Source organism: Talpa europaea (genome assembly GCF_964194135.1).
Source record: "Talpa europaea genome assembly, chromosome: 1".
Taxonomy (NCBI): domain Eukaryota; kingdom Metazoa; phylum Chordata; class Mammalia; order Eulipotyphla; family Talpidae; genus Talpa; species Talpa europaea.
Window position 1 is genome coordinate 43,321,929 of NC_140073.1, and position 21,401 is coordinate 43,343,329.

The 21,401-nt window shown below is 48.4% G+C and overlaps 4 protein-coding genes across 4 annotated transcripts; all 4 read left to right on the forward strand.

The window, feature by feature from the left end:
* Positions 1–1,359: 1,359 nt before the first annotated feature.
* Positions 1,360–2,379, forward strand: LOC311179009 (olfactory receptor 52D1-like; the record flags this gene model as incomplete). Its single annotated transcript, XM_084245854.1, has 1 exon — positions 1,360–2,379. The coding sequence occupies one exon, from the start codon at positions 1,360–1,362 to the stop codon at positions 2,377–2,379; it is 1,020 nt and encodes a 339-aa protein (XP_084101980.1).
* A 2,168-nt stretch (positions 2,380–4,547) lies between these two features.
* On the forward strand, positions 4,548–11,170 carry LOC311179083 (olfactomedin-4-like; the record flags this gene model as incomplete). The annotated part of the gene is made up of 7 exons (XM_084245979.1): positions 4,548–4,616; positions 6,170–6,232; positions 6,478–6,630; positions 7,488–7,712; positions 7,881–8,046; positions 8,432–8,591; positions 10,447–11,170. The coding sequence occupies 7 exons, from the start codon at positions 4,548–4,550 to the stop codon at positions 11,168–11,170; spliced, it is 1,560 nt and encodes a 519-aa protein (XP_084102105.1).
* Positions 11,171–14,202: 3,032 nt separating this feature from the next.
* Positions 14,203–16,141, forward strand: UBQLNL (ubiquilin like; the record flags this gene model as incomplete). Its single annotated transcript, XM_084250626.1, has 1 exon — positions 14,203–16,141. One exon carries the CDS (start codon positions 14,203–14,205, stop codon positions 16,042–16,044), a length of 1,842 nt encoding a protein of 613 aa, XP_084106752.1. The 3' UTR covers positions 16,045–16,141.
* Positions 16,142–18,789: 2,648 nt separating this feature from the next.
* Positions 18,790–20,819, forward strand: UBQLN3 (ubiquilin 3; the record flags this gene model as incomplete). The annotated part of the gene is given in 2 exon segments (XM_084250616.1): positions 18,790–18,814; positions 18,817–20,819. Coding segments are annotated over 2 exon segments (2,028 nt in total).
* Between the last annotated feature and the right edge of the window lie 582 nt (positions 20,820–21,401).

Sequence of the window (21,401 nt, forward strand, 5' to 3'; positions counted from 1 at the left end):
GAGCCTGTCCTGTGGGTCCTGGAAGAATGTTCCCAGGGCTCAGGCGAGCTTGCAGGACCCCCACTGTGCGAGAGGCAGGGCAGGGCCTGTGACTCAGTCAAGCCTCCTCCCTCAGAAGGAAGCTCTAGTTTCTAAACCAACAGGCCTTCCATTTGGGAAAGTCTAGCCAGGTGTATCACCCGTGTCTACTCTGCAGGAGTCCAGGTGTGGGATGTGAGGGAAGGTCTCCAAGGCAGCACTGTGGGAAGCCTCATGTGGACACAGCAAGGGAAGTTCCATAGCTTTCTCAGAGCCAGACACCCAGCTGTCTGCCCAGTCCCTCAGTCCTCTGAGGTTGGACCCCAGATGCTATATCTCATGCAGTTCAAGGACATATCGCTGGTCTTCTGGTAGAGCATGGAAAACCTGTCTTAGCTTAGATCTTTTTTCCAGGCAATTCTTAACTTCAACCCAGCTAAGTTAAGACCTCTCACCGCTACCCTGTAAATCTGACCACCAGTTGCCCTGTCACTGGGCAGCTGAGCCAGTCATCTTAACTGCTTTAGCGTTCTGCTGTGTCCTCAGTGGGATCTGAACTTTCCCATACTGAGTTCTGTAGACCCCAAAGGATCTTTACGTGCATTAAGTACAGAAGAAAGAAGAGCCACACAGCTAGTCAGGGGTGGACAGCTGCACTAGTCAATGAAGGAATTACTGGCATGAGAGCTGGAGGGAGGAAGGTCAGAGGCCACGAAAAAATGGGGAAAAGTACTGTACAGGCTGGGAGGAATGTGGTATTTGGGAGAGTGGCTTCTGGAGAAGGATCTCAGAAGAGCTTTGCAGGAGCAGGTCAGTAAGTGGGGTGGGAAATCACAGTTCCATAGTTGTTTCTGATTTGTTTCTCCTCTAGGGAAGAGGGAGCACAGAATCTGTACTGTGGCTGGAGGGATTGGGCTAGAGGACACGAATGGCTCCCTCTGGAACAGGTGACCAGGAAAGGCACACCCCGCTGCCCCCAGGTGGCAGCCCTCAGAGAAGGCTGTCAGAGAGGATGGCATTTCATCATGTTAATATTGAATCAAATCCTAGTTCCTCTAGTTCCTCTAAGTTCCCTGTTGTGTGACCTGGAGTAATTATACTAACTTCTCATAAACCAAATTCCTTGATCCATCATATGGGACCATTAGCAAACTGGTTAGGGAATCAATAGGCCGACAGTTCCCTAGAATAGTGCCTGCCACGAAGACAGCTCTTAGCAAATGTGGCAGCATCCTAACCCCTGCTCGCCACAGCCACCTATGTGAAAAGTCTACAGAACTGGTGATTGCCTCTCATGGGCCCTGTTTATACCTTGCAGGGCTGAGCCGGAGGAACCGGGTGATGGAGCTGGACCCTGTACCGCCTGATCTCAACCAGACCATGCACATCAGTGGGCCAGGGCCCTTTGTCCTGTTGGGGGTGCCAGGACTGGAGGCCTTACACGCCTGGCTCTCTGTGCCTGTGTGCCTGCTGTATGTGGCAGCTCTGGCAGGAAATGCCCTTCTGCTGGGCTTGGTGGCGGTAGATAAGGCCCTCCGGGCGCCCATGTACCAGCTGTTGGGGCTTCTGGCAATCACTGACTTGGTTCTGGCCACATCCACTGTGCCCAAAGCTCTGGCAGTGCTCTGGGGCTTGTCAGATGAGATCTCTTTTGGGGCCTGCTTAGCTCAGCTCTTTGTTGCTCACGTGGCCTTCATTGCCGAATCCTCTGTGCTGCTGGCCATGGCTGTGGACCGCTACGTGGCCATTTGCCAGCCTCTGCGCTATGGGGCCTTGCTGACCCAGCGTGTGATAGGTGTCGTGGCCGTAGCTGCTGTGACCCGGGGTGCCTGTGTCATGGCGCCCCCTGTGGCCCTGCTCCAGAGACTGCCCTATTGTGGGCAGCGGGCTCTGCCCCACACCTACTGTGAGCACATGGGGGTGGCTCGACTGGCCTGTGGCGACACGCGTCCCAACGTCTGGTACGGACTGGCCACTACCTTGCTCTCTCCAGTTCTGGATCTAGGCCTCATAGGTACTTCCTATGCTTTTATTCTCCGTGCCGTCTGTCGCCTGCCATCCCACGGTGCCCGTCACAAGGCCTTGGGCACCTGCGGGGCCCATGCCAGTGTCATCACTCTCTTCTACACACCTGCTCTTTTCTCCTTCCTGACTCACCGTTTTGGCCGCCACACAGTGCCCAGTCACATCCACATCCTGCTGGCCAACCTCTACGTGGTGGTGCCCCCGGCCCTGAATCCCATGGTCTATGGAGTGCGCACCCAGCAGATTGCACAGAGGCTCAGGCGCTTGTTTCGACTCTGCTGGGCAGGGCCAGTGCCAAGTGTGGGTCCCGAGAGAGCCTCCGGGAGGAATGAATGAATATCCTTTTTTCTCCAGCGAGTGCCGACGGGTGGCCAAGCAGTGCTACTGGGCCTGTCTGGTTCAGCTCTACTCAGGTCTCCCCATCACCGGCCAGTTTGGGGCCTTACCCTCACCCCAGCCCTCTTCCATCACACAGGCGGAATGAACACTGCGCTGACCTTGCCCTGCCCTGCGTGCCGTGCCTACACCGGTTCTGCTCTCTCTGCCTCTGTGTCGATCCCCATAAATGTATCACCGACCTATAAGAAGATGGCTGGGCCTGGACCATGACAGACAAGGAGGGCCAGGACACAGCTGGGTGGGAATCAGGAGCCTGTCTTTTTCTACCACCGCTCAGCCAGCAACAGATTATAAAACCTGGCCCTGAGTGGGGCCTTTTGTACAGTGTGTGACACAAAGGAGGAAATTCACGTTTGCTGAAGGGAAGGGATGAAGGCAGGAGGGGCTGGGGAAATGGCTGGGGAAATGTGAATAAAACAGAACATAACTGGAAACTGTCATGGTCTCTGACCTGGGGGATGGATACCTGGACCCCAAGTTACCCGTAGCGCTGGGAGGGAAGGGAGTGGATCACGCCATGTGATTTCTCTCCTCCCTAAGTTATTTTTCGTCTTTGCTCAGATAGGAGTCAGTTATTTGCTCAGATAGGAGTCATCTCCCCCTTCTACAACTTGTATTAGTCACAAAAGTCTAGAAAGAGGACCCCAGCACTAATTATTAGGCTTCATGCTCTATCTGTTCTTTCAGCCTCCCTTCCCTCTATCCTGCCTGCCATAAAGTTCTGGCAACACCAGCCTGAACACTAGGCATGAAGAAAGTTTTCCACTCCATGCAGTTTACATTTTCAGTTTACATTTTCCAACTCATTCCTCTCTTATCTCTAGTCCCTGGTACCTCCAAGGCTCATGGTACAAAAAGACTGGGCCAGAGGACTTGAGGGAGAATGGAATCCTGGCTTTGGCAGGTGGGTGAGAATAGTAAAGTGAGATACAGGTGTGGCGTCTCATCAAAATGCCCTGCTGCATCCTGGGCACGTTTGCAGGAGTTATGCATTCACATAAGCTCTCCAGCACTTTCCCTAGAATGGGAAGGTAAAATTCCATGCACATCTTTCTCTACTAGGTATTATGCACTGGGAAAAGTATTCTAAAGGATGTGGTGAGCAAGCAAAGGACATTTATGTTAAGTGCTCATAATATTCAATTGGAAATGCAATGAGATTCAGGAATGGTAAAGGGTATGGAGATCAGAGTACAGAGACAATTCCTCAGTGGAAAAAAGGGGGCAAAACACACCTCATAGTAAAGTGACATCCCCCTCGGTGCCAGGGTGGATGTGAGACTCAGGGTCGATGCGTGAGACGCTCTCAAGAGACAGAGAAGAAGACGGCAGAGGAGAGAGTAAAAGGGTGGCCAACACTAGGCACTGAGCTATGACCCCTTCTCTAGGCCTCAAGAGCCAAAACTCCTCCTTTGTAGGGATGTCCTAGCGACAGCACAGGGTACTGGAGCCTCTTCAGCCTCCTTTGACTGGAGGGGACTTTCTTGGAGGGTAGGCAGCAGAAGTCTGGAGGACAGGTCACTAGAGCTGGAATTAGGGGATAGATCTGAATAGTGGGATGGGACAGAAATGTTTAGAGTAGCTAGAATAGAGGGGCAGTGCTTCTCTCTAGGGGTGAAGCAAGGCACAAGACAGAACAGGCCAATACAGCGTTGCTGAAGCAATGCCCCCAGGTTGACAGCTTGGCCCCCATCCAAGGATGCATGGTTAAGTAAATGCTTCTCTTCTGGAGACTGAGCAGGTAGAGTTGCATTTCCTTTTAGAACATTCCCTCCCTCTAAGTTGAGAGGAAGACCATAATCCTCCTTGAAAGAGACCCATCCCGAGGCCCCCAGGATGTCTCATATTTGCCTTAATCTGTTTGGACAGGAGGGCCCAGCAGGGCAGAGGCAGATTTCATCTGGGGGGTGGGAAACTCACCTCCACCCCCTCTTCAGAGGCACTGGCCTGTCACAACTCTTTTCTTCCACCCCTGCCTCATGGCCCCCCATCATACAATTAGATGTCGAAATCTATGCTCCTCCTGTTGAGACCATTCACTTGGACCGAGGATAAAAGCCTAGAAGAACGTGTAAGTCTTGCTCCACTCCGACAGCTGATTCAAGATGCAGCCTGTCCCAGCCTTCCTGACCACAGTCCTGCTGCTGCCCCTGGTGTTCCCAGGACAGCCTCAGGTACAAGTAGAGGATGAGGAGGGGGTCACAAGAAGGTAGGGAGATGGTGCTGTGCTTTGGCTAGACTTCCTCACCACACTGATCTTTTTTAAGATCCCCCAAGGTTTAAGGCAATGTGGGGATGGAAAGACTTGGCAGAGAAATGCTCTAGACGGAGAGTGGGGGGATGTCTAGACAGTCATGCCTGCTCTCCTCAGGCACCCAGAGCAGGGCCCACTCTCCCGCCTCATGTTCCCACCGTGCAGTGTGCCTGACTTGCTTTCATGTGCTTAATGTGCTTGTCGTCATTCTTTTGTAATGGACGAGTAGGGATGCCTAAAAGCGCAAGGATAGCTTATGCCAGCTACCTTTGGTTGGTGTGGCATGGGGTTAGAGACGAAAAATAAGGTGATAAAGGAGGATTCTGGGCTGTACCCTGCTCTTTTATGAGGCCTTGTATTCTGCAGATGTCTGCCACTTTTTTCTTGTGCTAGGGAGGCTGGGACTAAGCGTGGTCAATCTGGACTATTGTAGGCATGTCAGCCCTGATTCATGATCCCTGAAACCTAACCTATTGGACTGGTTTTAGAGTCTGAAGGTGTAGCTAGATTAACTACCAGGTGACAGGGCTTTGAGTGGGATTATGCAGAGAAGGACAGGGGCACACATCTTAGCTCTTGAAGATTCTGTAAGGAACCCCCATCTTGTGCCACAGGCTTGGTCAACAACTTGGGATAGAGTCTTTGATATAGTGCTGGCTTATCTGACTTCAAAATGGGAGTGGAGATGAGCATAGGGAATTATAATAACTGATATAAATGACTCCTACCATAGAATAGTGAGATTGCATATAAATATAATATCTACATATTAACATATCTACACCTCTTAAAGTAAAACATAATTATTCTCATTTACACACAGGACCCCAGGACATGGAAGATAAGTAACTGACCTTACGTCACAGAGTGAGAAGTAGAACTCAGTCTGGCTGTCAAGTCAGCGGGTTTTGGCTCTGAGTAAGAATGTGAGTCAGATGAGGCAAGAGGGAGGAAGACCCCAAAGTATGCTTTATTCATCTCTGGAACATTTCCCCTCCTGCTCTATTTAGCTGAAGCAGGGAAGCTGCCTCCCCTCCGGCACCTTTCAGCCTGCATCTCCTTCCAACTCCAACTTGGAGTTCTGGGGCTCCCTTGGAGGAAACACACAGGATCTAACACAAACATGAGACCTGGGGGAAGTCTACAATCTTGTCGTTATTGATCAATGAGTTAGAGAAACATTTTTTAAATTCTCAGGACTTCTGGGTTTTCAATTATAAAATGTGGATTACAAGTCACACCTGGTCCTGGTCTTGTGAATGTTCCATATCAGTCTAGGCTGTGCTGTCATCATGCTATTCTTACCATTTCCCTTCTTTGAAGACCTGGAGCTCTCTGTTGCCATTGTCTTCAAGACAAAGCAAAGCTGGGGGAATCTACTAAATCTCTAGTGTGGGGATACTGCAGAGCACTGAAGCCCCTCAGCAGACCCCTTAACACTTTTCTTCAAACCAGTTTGCCTCTCTCCCACAGAACCTGGAGGAAAAGTCAGCTTCCAGTTATGTGAACTGCAGCCAGATCCAGCCAGTTCATGAGGTAGGGGGGGAGGGTGGTCTTCCCAACAGGAGCCAGCAGGGGACTGCAGCTTCAGTTCTGGGAAATCAAGGAAATAATTACTGAAACCTATGGTAGAAGCATGTTCAGACAGTCCACAACTGCCCCACGTGCAGAGAGCTCTTCTTGGGCCCACAGCACAGGGCGAACCTACCCCATGTCCCCAGAGTGCAGGGTGCCTCACATGCTTCCTTATGCTTAATGTGCCCATGCCTATGCTTTTGCAGCTGGTGAGAAGTGTGCCAGGTTCCATGAATGAGGACGGCATGTGCCATTGCGTGGTCCACCTGCCCAACGGCCTCATCTCCCTGCAGCAGCTGGAACAGCTACAGAGTAAAGCCCAGGCACTGATGGACAAATATGAGTGGGCGCTGTCCAGGGTGAGTGCTGGAGCCCCAGGCTGGGCCTTGGGCTATGAGCTGTACAATCACAGTTTCTACTGCTCCCAGCATGAGCGCTGGGATGGAGAAGGAGCTGAAGGAATTGCAGTCCTCACCTTTGAGATGAGTTCTCATCTTTCGAGTATGAAGGGAAAATTAGGAACTGTTCTTGGGACCCTCAGTGGTAGCATCAGGATAGAGAGGCTTATAGAGAGGTTGCTTTCCATATTAATGGATGAATTAGTGAGCATGAATCAAATGGGAAATGGAAAGAGGATATGACACTCACTGGTTTGGAAGTGGGATGATAGGTGCAAGGGAGGCAGGAGTTTGAATTAAAGAGTTGAAAACGGGCAGTTTGTGCAGGGTCTGTGGGTCAGACAGTTAAGTTTGAGATTGATGCTACACAGGTGAGTGAATAGGAAAACAACAGTGTGAAGCGGGCAATTATTATTTATTGATTTTTCTTGCAACGCTCACACGTTGCTCCTGGGAATGTTGATGGGATGAAGCCAGATGGAACCTGGGAGTTTGCCCATTCAGTCCCTCACCCAAACCATTCCTGAGCGTGTGGCTCTAATCAGGACAAAAGAAAGAAAATTGGGTGGCGTAGGGAAATGGTTATTTCCCCTATGATGCAAAGGAGGATCTGAGTGTCCTCAGTTGTGAAATGGGGATAACACCAATGCTCACCTCACTAATGGAAGTAAAAGGGCTATTAAAGGCAATAAAAGAGGTGACAGAAATGAGTAATTTGTAGGCTGAGTGGCACTGTTGGGATGAGGATGGATGGGCAGAGCCACAGAGATTGAGGTTTGGAGGAACTGCTTGGTCCACCCTCCCACCTCCCTGCTCAGGTCGGCGGGGATGCACATGCCATGGACGGTCAGGGTCATCAGGACCTGGAAAGGGACCTCACTCCAGAATCCAGGAATCCCGGCATCCTAGTTTCCTCCTATGAGAACCCAGTTTTCAACCTGCTGCGCCTGGAGCTGGAGGGAGCCCAGGAGTTGGTCACCCAACTTAAGGCTACGGGAGAAGGCAGTGGAGCTGGGGGCCTCCTCCACCAACTGCAGAGCCAGGTACATGGATGGATTAAAGCATCTCCGCCCCCTGTAGCTTCTAGCCTTATCGAGCCTCGCAAACTCGACGATTTCCCACATCACTTCTTTTGAGCTGAGAAATATGAGAGCCTGTTTCCATGTCTTAAGAACATCTGTGACCTGTGTCTTGGCATCTAATTTCCACAGGTGGCTAATGCCAGTGTCACACTCAAGCTTCTGGCTGGCTCTGACCAGCACACCCTCCGCGCCCTCCGCCAGGAGGTGGATGTCCTTGAGGGCAGGCTGAGCGAGTGTGAGAGGGAAAAGGAGCAAGAGGAGGCCTCTCCACATCCTGGCTCCTCCCTGCCCCCTGGTGAGGTCCCAGAATGAGTTTTCCAAAACCTCATCACCTTAAGGGCGGGTTGGGAATGCAGGCTTAATTATGGTGCACTGGAGGCTGCGCAGTAAAGATCTTGATGTGTAAGAAGTCTTCATTTCCCTGTCTGGTGTATCACTAAGGGATAGAGGCTGAGACAGGTACAGGCACACCACATGCACAGACATTTCAACACACCCCCTATCAGACATGCGCACTAACCTGCAATCATGCAAGATCATCCCTGCTTGAACGCTTATATAAGCACTCAGGTGTATGGACACATCTCAAAGTTGCATGTGCTTATTACACTTTCCTTCTCTGCTCCCTGGGGGTTGTGTGCTTCACAGCTACTTCACACGTTACCTATGCTCTTCTCTAGGTTCTTGTGCTCATGGAGGCCTCCAAATAGTCAGCAGACCCCTTGTAGTGCAGCTCAATTGGAGAGGCTTCTCATACAAGGCAGGTTCCTGGGGCAGAGACTCAGCACCCAATCCAGACTCATCCCTTTATTGGGTGGCCCCTCTGCGTGCAGATGGCAGGTAAGTCCAGGGTGATTTCTATTCTGCAACCAGATTCATTTCAAATGTTCCCTAGCCTACCCACTAGTTTTCTTTCAGCCCCCAGCCCTCCTATTTCTCTACCTCAGGTGTATTTCTGGGCAAAACTAGCTCAGGTCTGACAGTTTGCCTCCTGATGTACCCCTCATGGATTAAGATCAGCTCCTAATGTTGCCCTCATGGGTTAAGGATGGTTCAGATTGTCCTGACTTCCTTTACAAACTCACTGTCTCAATTTTCTAATTTCATTGCATTTCAAAGTTTGTTCTATCCCTGTCCTGTGTCTTATACCAAGAACAAGATCTTCTATATCTGGGCATCAGAGTCATAATTTCTACTCAGAAGTTTAGAGGATTAACTACCAATCTTGACACTTGGAGTCAAATAGATCTGAGCTTGAATCTCAGTACACTTCTTGGAGAAATGCATTAACATCTCAGACCCATTCTTCACCATATGCAAAATGAGGAAGATTACATATATGAAAACATCACAAGAAATTACAAAGAAAGTTGTGGACAACATAGTAGGTGTTGGTAAATATTTGATAGATGAAAAAACAGCTAATGAATTGATGCACAGATGAATGCGTCCTTCAGTAAACTGGCTAGGGAGCTAGACCTGGCCAGGGAGGTAGACTCACCGACCACAGGTTTAAAGACAGTATTTATTTATTTATTTATTTTCAAAGATTTATTTTTTTTTTTAATGCAAGAACCGGGGAACAGGCCAGATGCATGGGAGGGTGAGAGGATTCACCAGAGATAGAGCGGGTAACAGAACAGGCAGACTGACGAAATACATTGCTGAGAGGAGCAGCAGGTGAGACAGAAGTCTGCTTGCCATGTGGGTTGCTCGGAGGCCGGTGGGGATTGAACTGGCACTGCAGAGGCTGCGGAGAGCTTCACAGCACTGTTCTCAACCACCTGCGCCACCAGGGAGGCCCCAAGACAGTATTTATAAAAGTGTGACTCTTAAGTAGGAGGTTATGGGAGGGAGAGAGAAATGTGAGTTCAAGGAGTCCTTGAAGAACCCCAGTAGAAGTTAATTTCCGAATGATAAGCATCACTGATAATACTTCCTAACCCCTATAGACTTTTTGTTTCATATGAAACACATTTACTTGCCTTTGCTTTTTAAATTCTATCAAAATCTCTGTAAGGAAAAAAAAATCTCTGTAAGGCAGGACTTGCTGCCTAATGTTAAGAGAGGACAATACTCATAAGACAGGGATAATTTAAAGGACTTTCCAAAAAGACCTCATCAGCATAATCTCCACGAAGGAAGCTTTAGCTAGAACTACATTCTGCTCAAGGGCAGATGAAAAGCTGTGAAGTTTATGTACAGGAAAATATCCATGAAGGAAAAAACTAGCTACAGCTTGTGGATCCTTATTTTGAGGTGAATAGGCTACTAACTGTTTTATTTGCATTATCTAGGCCAGTTCTGACACTGAATGAAGTAGATTCTTTTGTTACTGTTTTTATGGATTTACATATGAACTGAATGACCAGGAGCAAACTACTTAACCTTTCTGAGACCCAGTCTTCTAATCTGTAGCAACACAACCTTTCTTTAAGTGTTTTTATTATAAGTAAATGAGCTAGTGCATGCACAGTGCCTATAATGTATTGTTGAGGATGTTATTGCTGCTGTTTGTTTCATGCTTTTAAAAGTAATTCTTTAGTGTCACAGTATATCTTAAGTAAAAGAAGAGAAATTAAATTAGATTCCAAAGCCCCTGCACTTAATTAGCACACTAGTCCTGCTATTTTTCACAGCATGTGTTTAGTCTGCATGTTCTCACCAGCTAACTCTGGCGTGGGGTGTGGCCTAGGTACTTTGACTACTACCGACTGTACAAGTCCTATGACGACCTGGTCTTGCTGAAAAACTCTCAGGAGTGGAAGATGGGATATGGTGATGGCAGTGGCAATACTGTGTATAAAAACTTCATGTACTTCAACTACTATGGCACAGCGGACATGGCCAAGGTGGACCTCTCCTCCAACACGCTGGTGCTGCGGCGGCCCCTGCAGGGAGCCACCTACAACAACCGCTTCTCCTATGCGGGCGTGCCTTGGAAGGACTTAGATTTTGCTGGTGATGAGAAGGGACTATGGGTGCTCTATGCCACCGAGGAGAGCAAGGGCAACCTGGTTGTGAGTCGTCTCAATGCCAGCAGTCTAGAAGTGGAGAAAACCTGGCACACCAGCCAGTACAAGCCGGCCCTGTCAGGGGCTTTCATGGCCTGTGGGGTGCTCTATGCCCTGCGCTCTCTGAGCACCCGCCAGGAGGAGATCTTCTATGCTTTTGATACCACCACTGGGCAGGAGCACCATATCAGTGTCCTGCTGGATAAGATGCTGGAGACGCTGCAGGGCATCAACTACTGCCCCTCAGACCACAGGCTTTATGTCTTCAATGATGGCTACCTCATGAATTATGACCTCAGTTTCCTCACATTGAAGCCCAAGCAGCCAAGACCACCAGCCAAAAGGTCCCCTGGGGCTTGGGATCCACCCAAACCCATTAAACCCAACAAGTCCTCTAGGCCCTGAGACCCAGGACAGGGCATTGGTAGATACCCCTCCTCTCCTCAGCCTCCCACCCTCCATCAAATGGCCTACCAGCCCTAATAATTGGGAGGCATTGATTTTATCAAGTTAGTTCCTTTTTATTAATATCTCAATCAGCACATTAAAGTTCTCTTTAATAATGGTCTAGGTGGATTTAATTGATTGGGAAATGAAACACTAGCTGGGAAATGTTACTCCTCTTTAACCAGAATCCTGGAATTATGTAGGAGAGAGAGTCATCTTTAAAAAAAAAAAATCTTATATTTTATGTTTTGAGAATTGTGAATGCAGTTACTACAATTCTAGGATTCTGGGAATCAGTTTAGAAGTGTAGCTCTTGGATTTTCTCCTCTGATTCCAAGTGCAGAAAACCCAGGGAGCTGGTTATTAGAGTGGGATGTAGAAGTTTCCTTTTTAAATATCTAAGATCCAGGGATTGGGGAACCTGGGGGCTAGAGGGGCAGTGTCTTGGTGTGAAAACCAATGTTTCACTGTCGTGAATCAATTTAATTTTGAGCATAGTTGAGAGAGGAGTTTAGACCTGACTCCTGCTATAAACAGCTGGGGTCTGTGGTGGATTGGGCTAGAGTGTCAGCCATTCCCAACAAAGAAATCTCTTGACCCACTCTCTGTGACTTCTTTTCTCATCTTCAACACATCAAGAACATACAAGTCTGGACTCTCTGCTTATCATATACCCCTGTAAGCAGGTGGAGAACTCTGATGTAGGGCTTGGCCTAGGTACTTTGACTACCACCAGCTGTACCTGTCAAGATTTCAGATCATGAGCTCTTCACAGTCACACAGAGGATACCAGAACACTCCACACTGTCTTATGTTTATGTTAGTGGGTGGCCAAGTGGTTCCCAGCAACCCCCAAAATGCACAATCTAAAGATCCAGGCTTTTATGTACACAAAGGCAAAGCAGACTCTTAGGGTGAAAGAAATTTAATAGAATGAGTGTGCACAGACAGAAGAGGAGACAGGATATTACTAATGTTTCCCAACAAAACACCCCAAATTACCTATGCCCTTGTGGGCAAATGCCCAGCCAAATTGGATTGGCCTGAAGTGGTGCCTCTAAGACCCAGAAGTCTGAGACACCTTCTGGCTGGAAACCGTGTGAATAGGGTTCTGAAGCAGGTCCCAGAATCGGGACAAGGAGCAAAATCAAAGTACAAATCAAGATAAGGCGTCATCGTCAGCCTCCCCTTGTGTCTCTCACCTACATGTCTCTTTCAAATGTCTCTATATGTTTCTTCTTCAAGTGTCTTCTTCCGTGACTTCTTCCTAGAAGCACCAAGGTGCAGTTTGGGCTGCAGAAGCAAGAGTTCTCTCCTCCAGCCACCTGCCTTCGCTGTCCTGTATCTTCCCCTGGCCACTCTGCTCCACCTGTCATTAAGTGGGATAGGGAACATGGTATTGCCCCTAACCGTTATACCCTCATGGTACACTCACAAATATGTATCAAATCAGATACAATGTATGTATCAAATACATACATACAAATATGTATCAAATCATCCTCGCTTTCAGATATACAATATTTCCATCCATACCCAAACACCAGCATACACATTTACATTTTACATAGACATTGACTTTACACAGACAATATACATTTTAATATGTCCACTGACAGGAAATTAATTTGCTACCTGAATAAAAATCAAACACTTTCACCATGTTTCTGTGAAACGGAGAATCTGGCTTTTTGATTCCCTAAACCTGTCCTCTTAAGAATACCACTAGTAACCACCTCCACCTCTTGATTTACAGGAATCTCTACCCTTAAAGCTTTAACACAAAAGTAAGTGCTTGAGATTGGATCAAGACGTTGAAACAAATATTCATAAAAATTCTGGTATCATGATAGTAGCAATGACTAAGCGATAAGTGAATAAAACATGTGTTGCAAGAAAAAGCTCATTCACTAGTTTGAAATATTCCTGGAGGGAATCTCCCAACCCTGTTTCTAGGACCGAATAAATCTTTTCTCACCACAGGAGTGCCCCCTCAATCAAGTGCAGAATCATAAAATCTCTAACCAGAGGAAAAACACAACTTTCCCACTTCCACTTAAGAACTTGCTCCATTTCCCAGCCTTTTTCAGATCACTGAAAAGTAATAATCTTTCCATGGAAAAGACTCCATTCTGACTCACAGCTATATGGTTTCACCTGTGGTTTCAATAGATGTCACTTTTCCACAATAAACCTGACATCCCTACAAAAGACTCATGCACAGCACCATAAAGAAATTCTCCCCCCCTCCAAGTTTCTTATTTATTTATTTTATTTATTTATACATATAAGAACTGGGGTGCAGGCCAGAGGTAGAGGGTGAGAGGATTCATCAGAGACAGAGTGGGGGGCAGAACAGGCAGACTGACTGAAATACACTGCTGAGGGGAGCAGGGGGCGAGACAGGAGAGGTTGGCTGGGCCACGTGGGTTAGCTCCCGGCTGGGGATCAAACTTGTGCCATAGTGGCTGGTGATAGCTTAATAGCACTGAGACTTTAACCCCTGTGCCACCAGGGAGCTCCCCCTCCACCACCCATAGTTTCATACTGAGAACTTTGTGTCCAATTTGCTGGAAATTTTTCTTATTCCTTTATGGAGACCTGGACCTTCAACTAGTCATCCTTCCCCAATTAGTCCTGGCAGAAGTTGTGAGGCTTGAGTTGACATCATAATATCTTGCTTTTGAAGCAGTGATGCTCTTAGCGGGAGGGGCAGACCTGGGAAGAGTCATCACTTGGCCACACTGAAACAAGGATGGACCAGTAGCCACAGCAGACCTCAGCAGGGTGACGTCTGGAGAGCTGGGGTGGGGGTACAACATCTGAAATTACCTGGCACAGCTTGGTCACTCATTACTTTTTGGACAAGGAAACTAGCTCGTGAGTTAAGAGCACAACACCGAGACAGAGGCCAGTGGAAACGTTTGTCTGCCCTCACCCCTTCTGCCTCTACTTCTACCTGCTCCCCAACCAACCATCCACACAGCTCCATGCCGCATATCATCTCTCAAGCATCCAGGATGGCCCACCATGGGTGTCGTTCAGGTTTGCCTGCAGATAATAACATCCCTTCCAGTGTCACTCGAGTGATTGTGAAGACTCCAGGCCACCAGGAAGACTTTATTGTAGCTCATGACACTTCTGTGAGGCAGTTTAAGGAGAAGCTATCTGCTCACTTCAAATGCCAAATGGACCAAATAGTGCTGGTCTTCATGGGCCGCCTTCTCAAAGACCATGACACCCTGAGCCAGAGGGGCATCCTGGATGGCCACACCATCCATTTGGTCATCAAGTCCAAAAATGGCTCTAGATCCCGAATCCTTCACTCCCATAATCTGTCAACCAATGAGCCCTGCCTCCAGGACAGAAACACCAATGGAAACAGTGGAGTATGCCAGCCTGCTGGTGTGAGTCACATCTCAGGGAAAGCAGCACACTTTGTGGAGTCTGAAAGACCCAAGGAACACATCCAAGACACAGAAGTGGGCGGTACAGAGCTGGAGGTACAGATGCTAGAGAATCCTATTGTTCAGCAGCTTCTGTCCAATGTGGACCTCATGAGACAGTTCATTTCAGATCACCCAGACATGCAACAACTGGTGCAGCAGAACCCGGAGGTCTCAAACATCCTTGAAAATTCTGAGATTCTGTGCCAAACTCTGGAACTGGCCAGAAATCTTGCCATAATTCAAGAGATAATGCAAACACAGCAACCTGCACAGAATCTTGAACAGCCTTGGAACCCACAATCATGTCTGGGATTAGAGACAATCTCAGGTGGGGACAATGTCCTGGGTCATAGCTATGCTGATTTCAGTGACCAAGTGCTCAACAGCTTGCACGATCGCTTTGGCAGCAACATTTTCAAGGCTCTCCTGGAAGGACAAATACCAGAAGTCGATTCTTCAACCCCATCTCCACCACCATCCCAGGAACAGTGGAACCAGCTCTCACATCTTCCTACTACTCGTGTCATCTATTCTAGCTCTCGTTCTGGTTTAACCTCCATCATCTCACCCAACACTACCCCCAACAGGGCGAACCATACTTGCAGAGTCAATACTGCCGCTCTCTCCACCAAAAGCCAGAGTCAGACATGTGCCATTCAGCAGCCAGCTGGGGTACCAGCTTTACCTAGCATAGAGCTCTCCCAGCAGTCCCAGGCAAAAGACAAACATGCCACCATCTCTTCAGATAGCTTTGACCAGAGTTCAGAGGAGGATCTCCACCCACTGGATGAACAGAGCAGCTCCCAGATCACAGGAAGCATGATGCAGTCGCTTTTGAATAATTCCAACCTGGCAGCCCAGATTATGACATTCATGAGTATGCCCCAACTGAGTGAGCAGTGGCGGCAACCACTGCTCACCTTCCTGCAGCAGACACAGCTTTCTGACATGCTTTTATCCCTGACCAACCCCAAAGCATCACAAGCATTATTGCAAATTGAGCAGAGTCTGCAGATTTTGGCCACGGAGGCGCCTAACCTTCTACCCTGCGTTGCACCCTATCTGTGGGGCCTGGCTTGGCTTCCTGCCCCCTGTTGCAGCTACTCTGACGCAGCGCCCTGCACTGGGAATATGTCAGATATGACTGAGTCCAAAATGTCTGAGTGCTGTCATAAATGTGGAACAGTCCCTCAGAGGACGCAATCCCTCGCTGATGCCCCTTCCCAACTTCTACAAGTCCCTGAGATTCGTTACAGCAAGCAAATGGAATCTCTGCAGGCCATGGGATTTGGGAACTATCAAGCCAATCTGCAGGCACTGATTGCCACTGAGGGGGACACCAGCGCTGCTATCCACAAGCTCAAGCGATCCCAAGGATTCTAACCACCTCATCTACCTATTTGCTTATTTGCCTGCCAATCCATAGGACCATCTTTTCTGACTTTCCACCATTTCTGATGCTTCCAGCCAGGATAAGTCCTGGCATAGGAGAAAACAGTCACTGCTTTCTCTACTGAATAACAGATCATTGGTCATGGCTGGAAGATCTGTCAATAAAATGGCTACACTCACTCGTCCCCATCCAAGGTTTGGCTTTGTTTCTTTTACTAAAAAGGCAATGATCTCTGTGTGACATCTCTGTGTCACATGCCATCTATCTGCAAACACACATACACACTCCACATACATACATTCATGCAGAGCTATAGTGGCATACACAGAAGCACATACCAAGATATAATTTCATGATTGTGTGTATAAGAACAAGCCTATGTAGCTTCAGATAGGTGTGCACACGTACACAAGCTTGCATAGCCATATTCACATACCTGGGCTCACAAAGTCAACACATAGGTATACACAGTCATGTGCATACACAGCTGCACACAAATATCTGGTGACACATAAAAAGACCCAGATGTGGGGAAGACAGTCATAACACCCATACCCCGAAGGGAAAATACATAAATAGACCTAGGTTATTATTCTAAGAAGGATGGCCTGGTAAGCCAGAATAGGAAAAATTCACATTTCAGCCAGGACTTGGTATTTATCCTCATGGGAGTCTCTTACTAATTGCTATTGTTACAATTGTAAAGTTTCTCTGCACAGTGACTTTTCTCTTTTTAGCTCAGAGAGATACAGCTTTGCCACTCCCACTGCATCTTCCAGTCATCACAAACTCAGGCCTCTATGGGACATGCCACCTTCCAAGAAATCATATCCATTAGCATCACCAATGTTTGTAGCTTATGTTTCCTATAGTCAGCCAAGATCCCCTCTCCTGGTCTTCCAGTCTCTCCAAGAGGATCCCAGCCAATTGGCATGTATATGTAAGTGACTATTCAATTGCTAAATAATTTAACAAGTTCTAGTGGTAATTCAATAACTCAAACACTCTTTTACATATTGAATACAGTGACAAAACAAAGATCTTTAATTCATGGAGTTGAATTTTTTGATGGGGAATATAGAGAATAATATGGGAGGGGTAATGAGTGCCGTGAAGACAATTGAAGCAGGAGAAGTTATTTAAGTTATTTCAAACAGAGATAAGGGAAGGCCTCTCTGAAAACATGACAATTTAGCAGAAAGGAAAATAATTGAGAGAGTTGAACTTGCAGTTTCCTGGGAGAAGTATGTTCCAGGCAGAATGCCAAAAAAAATTTTTTTTTCTCAGATTCCTTTGCTGAATTAATCTAATCTTCCAGACTTTAAATATTGAAGTGCCCATGATTCAAAATTTTTATCTTTACCTTTTTTATTATAATCTCAAATCTCAATACTGTGCCCTGCTGATAGATTCTAGACTCATAATTTTGATCTATCTTTCTACATATGTAAAATAGACATAGACATATGTAAAACAACTCTTTATTTTTTGTCTAACAACTTTATTCCATAGTCTTTTTTTCTTAATTCACTAGTCAATGCATTCTTTTAGTTCTTCTGGTGGCTAACACCGTTTTTTAAAAGTTAAATAAAAAGTTCGTGTCATTCTTGATCCTGCTCTCATACCCTAGATCCTACCAATCAGAAAGTCAGTAGTTTGAGAGTACATAAAGAATTCATAGCTAATGTTGAACCAGAAAGACGCCAGGAACACAGGATACTAGCAAGTAGCTGAATTTGGTTCTCAGTGGGGACACAAAGGATGATAGTGCCTTTTCTTTTCTTTTTTTTTTTTTTTTTAAAGACTTTATTTATTTATTTATTTATTTATTTTTTATAGAAGCATGCTTTATTTATTTATTTGTTTGTTTGTTTTTGTTTTGTTTATACATGCACTGGGTACAGTCAGAAGTGCTGGAGGGTGAGAGAATTCACCAGAGCCAGAGCGGGGAGCAGAGCAGGCAGAAGGACCAAAGTACACTGCTGAGGGGAGCAGCGGGCGGCAGGAGAGGTCTGCGCGCCATGTGGGACCCTCCTCCAGTGGCCGGGGAGCAGCCGGGGATCGAACCGGCGCCGCAGAGGCCGCCGGCAGCTTCGCAACCCAGCGCTCAACCGCTGCGCCACCGGGCAGGCCCGATAGTGCCTTTTCTAAGTGTCCAATCTCATTGTGATTCTCCTCATGCCATGTATCGGATGTGGAAGCAGGACTCTTGAGAGAGAGGGGTCAACCCAGGTCTCTAAGAAGAGGCAATTGAGATACAGGAAGTAAAGCAGGGAAAGCGTGAGGCAGATGGTGTTCCCTTACGCTTGGAGACCTTGGAGATGTCTCAAGAATCCATTGTATGCTGCTGTGATGTCAGTGCTGAAGTCACAGAGAAGACCTGATGGAGTGGGTTCCGGCCCAGAAGGCTTCATGGGTGTCTGTTCAGCAAGATGAGGGTGGTTTGGAGCCCTGTATAAGAGGAAGGACGGGGCCACAGCTGATCGGTATGTATTCCCCAAATTGGGCCCTTCTTTCTGGCTTTTCCCTTCTGCTCATCAAGTGTAGACCTCTTCTCCAGGTTCTCGGATTTCTCTCCTATCACCCCAACATGTCTTGAACCCATAATCTTCCAAAACCTTCCTATCCCAGGGACCTGACTGTCCCTTCCATGTGGGTCCCACAAGTTCCCTAACACTGAGATAGTAAGGCCCCTCTCTGCCTTCCTTTTTCTACTTTTACCACTGCCCAAAAGGATGATCTTGGTCTTCCATCCTCACACCCCAGCTGTGTCCCCACAGACCTGGGCCTCCTGCTGCCCACCATGGCCAAAAGCGGAGAAACTCTGCCACAGGGCAGCCCAGTGCCAGTCCAGGATCCCCACCTCATCAAGGTGACAGTGAAGACGCCCAAGGACAAGGAAGATTTCTCAGTTACAGACACGTGCACCATCCAGCAGCTGAAGGAAGAGATATCCCAGCGCTTTAAGGCCCACCCTGATCAGTTGGTCCTAATCTTTGCTGGCAAAATCCTCAAGGACCCTGACTCACTGGCACAGTGTGGAGTGCGAGATGGCCTCACTGTCCACCTGGTCATCAAGATGCAGCGCCGCCCCACGGGCACCGAGTACCCAGCTGCTTCGGTCCCTGCCTCAGCCCCAGGCCCTGGATCCCTCCCTCAGTCCAGCCCCATTTACCCAGCAGATGGACCTCCCACCTTTAGCTTAGGGGTCCTCACAGGCCTTAGTGGACTGGGTCTGACCTCTGGCAGTTTCCCCGACCAGCAGAGCTCACTGATGTGGCAGCACGTGTCTGTGCCTGAGTTCATGGCTCAGATAATCGACGACCCCTTCATCCAGGGTCTGCTGTCTAACACAAGCCTGGTGCGCCAGCTGGTTCTTGACAACCCCCACATGCAGCAGCTGATCCAGCATAACCCTGAGATTGGGCATATTCTCAACAACCCTGAAATCATGCGGCAGACACTGGAGTTTTTACGCAACCCTGCCATGATGCAAGAGATGATGCGTAGCCAGGACCGGGCACTCAGTAACCTGGAGAGCATCCCTGGTGGCTACAATGTGCTTCGTACCATGTACACCGATATCATGGACCCGATGCTGAATGCAGTGCAGGAGCAGTTTGGCGGCAACCCCTTCGCTACGTCCGCTACTGCTAATGCCACCCCCAGCAGCAGTCAGCCTTCAAGGATGGAGAACTGTGACCCTCTCCCCAATCCCTGGGCTTCCACCTCTGAAGGCTCAGGAGGCAGGGGCAGCAGGCAGCATGGGGATCATGATGTATCTGCAATTAGAAATAGGGTTCCCAACATTCTGGGTAACATAGGCCTCTATGACTATCTCCAGCAATTACATGAGACCTCCCAGTCCCTGGGAGCCCATCTGCAGGGAACTGCATCCATCCTTAGCCCAAACCAAGAACCACCATCACAGGGAAACAGAGTTCCCCCGAGTTTGTCCCAGGACCCTGAGTCAGGCACGCCACTCCCCAAAGAGTCAGTAGCATTCAAGGGAAAGTCCTCCTGCCCAGCCTTCCTGAGACACCCCACAGGGAGAGGCTCTAGACAAGATAGGGGCCACGATGGTGCAGGGAATGGCTCCACTGCCCACAGCGTCAACATGCCTGATCTTGTTTCGGGGTTGGGGGATTCTGCCAATAGGGCACCATTTCTTCCTTCACCACCATCCCCCATGGCTGCTACCCCTGGAATCCCTGAGCATGCCTGGCTGCCACCACCAGCTTATCCAAGATCTCTGAGACCAAACAGCAGGTATCAGGCCCCACAGTTGCAGGAGGAGATGCGCCGGCAGCTGCCATTGCTACTGCACCTACAGGCAGCCATGGCAAACCCTCGGGCCATGCAAGCCCTGCTGCAGATTGAGCAGGGCCTTCAGATCCTGGCCACTGAGGCACCTCGCCTGCTTGTCTGGTTCATGCCTCGCCTAACGGGGCTGGCAAGTGTGGCAGGAGTTACAGAATCTGGAGAGGGAGCCCTGGTGCCTGAGGATCTCCCCATAGCCCCAGCCTCCGAGGTTCCCCTAGTGCAGGGGAATAATGAGCAGGGCCTCCATGCCACCCCCTTCCTCCAGATGCTGCAGGCCTTAGCTGGTGCCAATCCTCAGCAGCTGCAGCCTGAGACTCACTTCCGGGCACAACTAGAACAACTTAGGGCCATGGGATTTCTGAATCCTGAAGCCAATCTCCAGGCTCTCATTGCCACAGGAGGTGATGTGGATGCTGCTGTGGAGAAACTGAGGCAGTCATAGAAGGCCCAGTTATTGAGACCATATCCTCTGTGCATTCCCTGCCTAGTCCATTACCCCAACTCCCCATTCTTGAATGCAGCTGCATTATGAACCAAATTTACTATGACGCCCTTTCCTGCGGAGACCATGTTGTTCAAGTCAATGAGGAAGAACGCGAGCCAGAAACAGGGTAGGGGTGCTCTGTGTGACCTGACCACCCCTGGCTTTGTGCCATCTTGGGGCCCCAGTCTGAGCTCTGCTTATGCCTATCTTGAAATGCAATTACATCCAATCTCCAGTGTCTCTTGCTTCCTGAGTTTTCTTTGTGGGGATGGTATAGAAGAGGTGGGATGAGATTTTCTCTGCATGGATGGGGAGGGTTTGGAGGAAAAACTAAAGAGTTGAAATTAGATTCACAGGTGTAAAGAATAGAAGGGAACCGAAGGCCTATAGCTATCCTGGTGTCCTCCTTGAGGTCCCCAGGTTCTGGGCAGGATTCAGCCCAAGTTTTAAGATTCTCTAATGTTACCAAGTTCACAAAGTTACAGTGTCTAGTCAAATTCAGAGAGTTGATTTCATTGTTATGGACTCTGTTCAGGATTT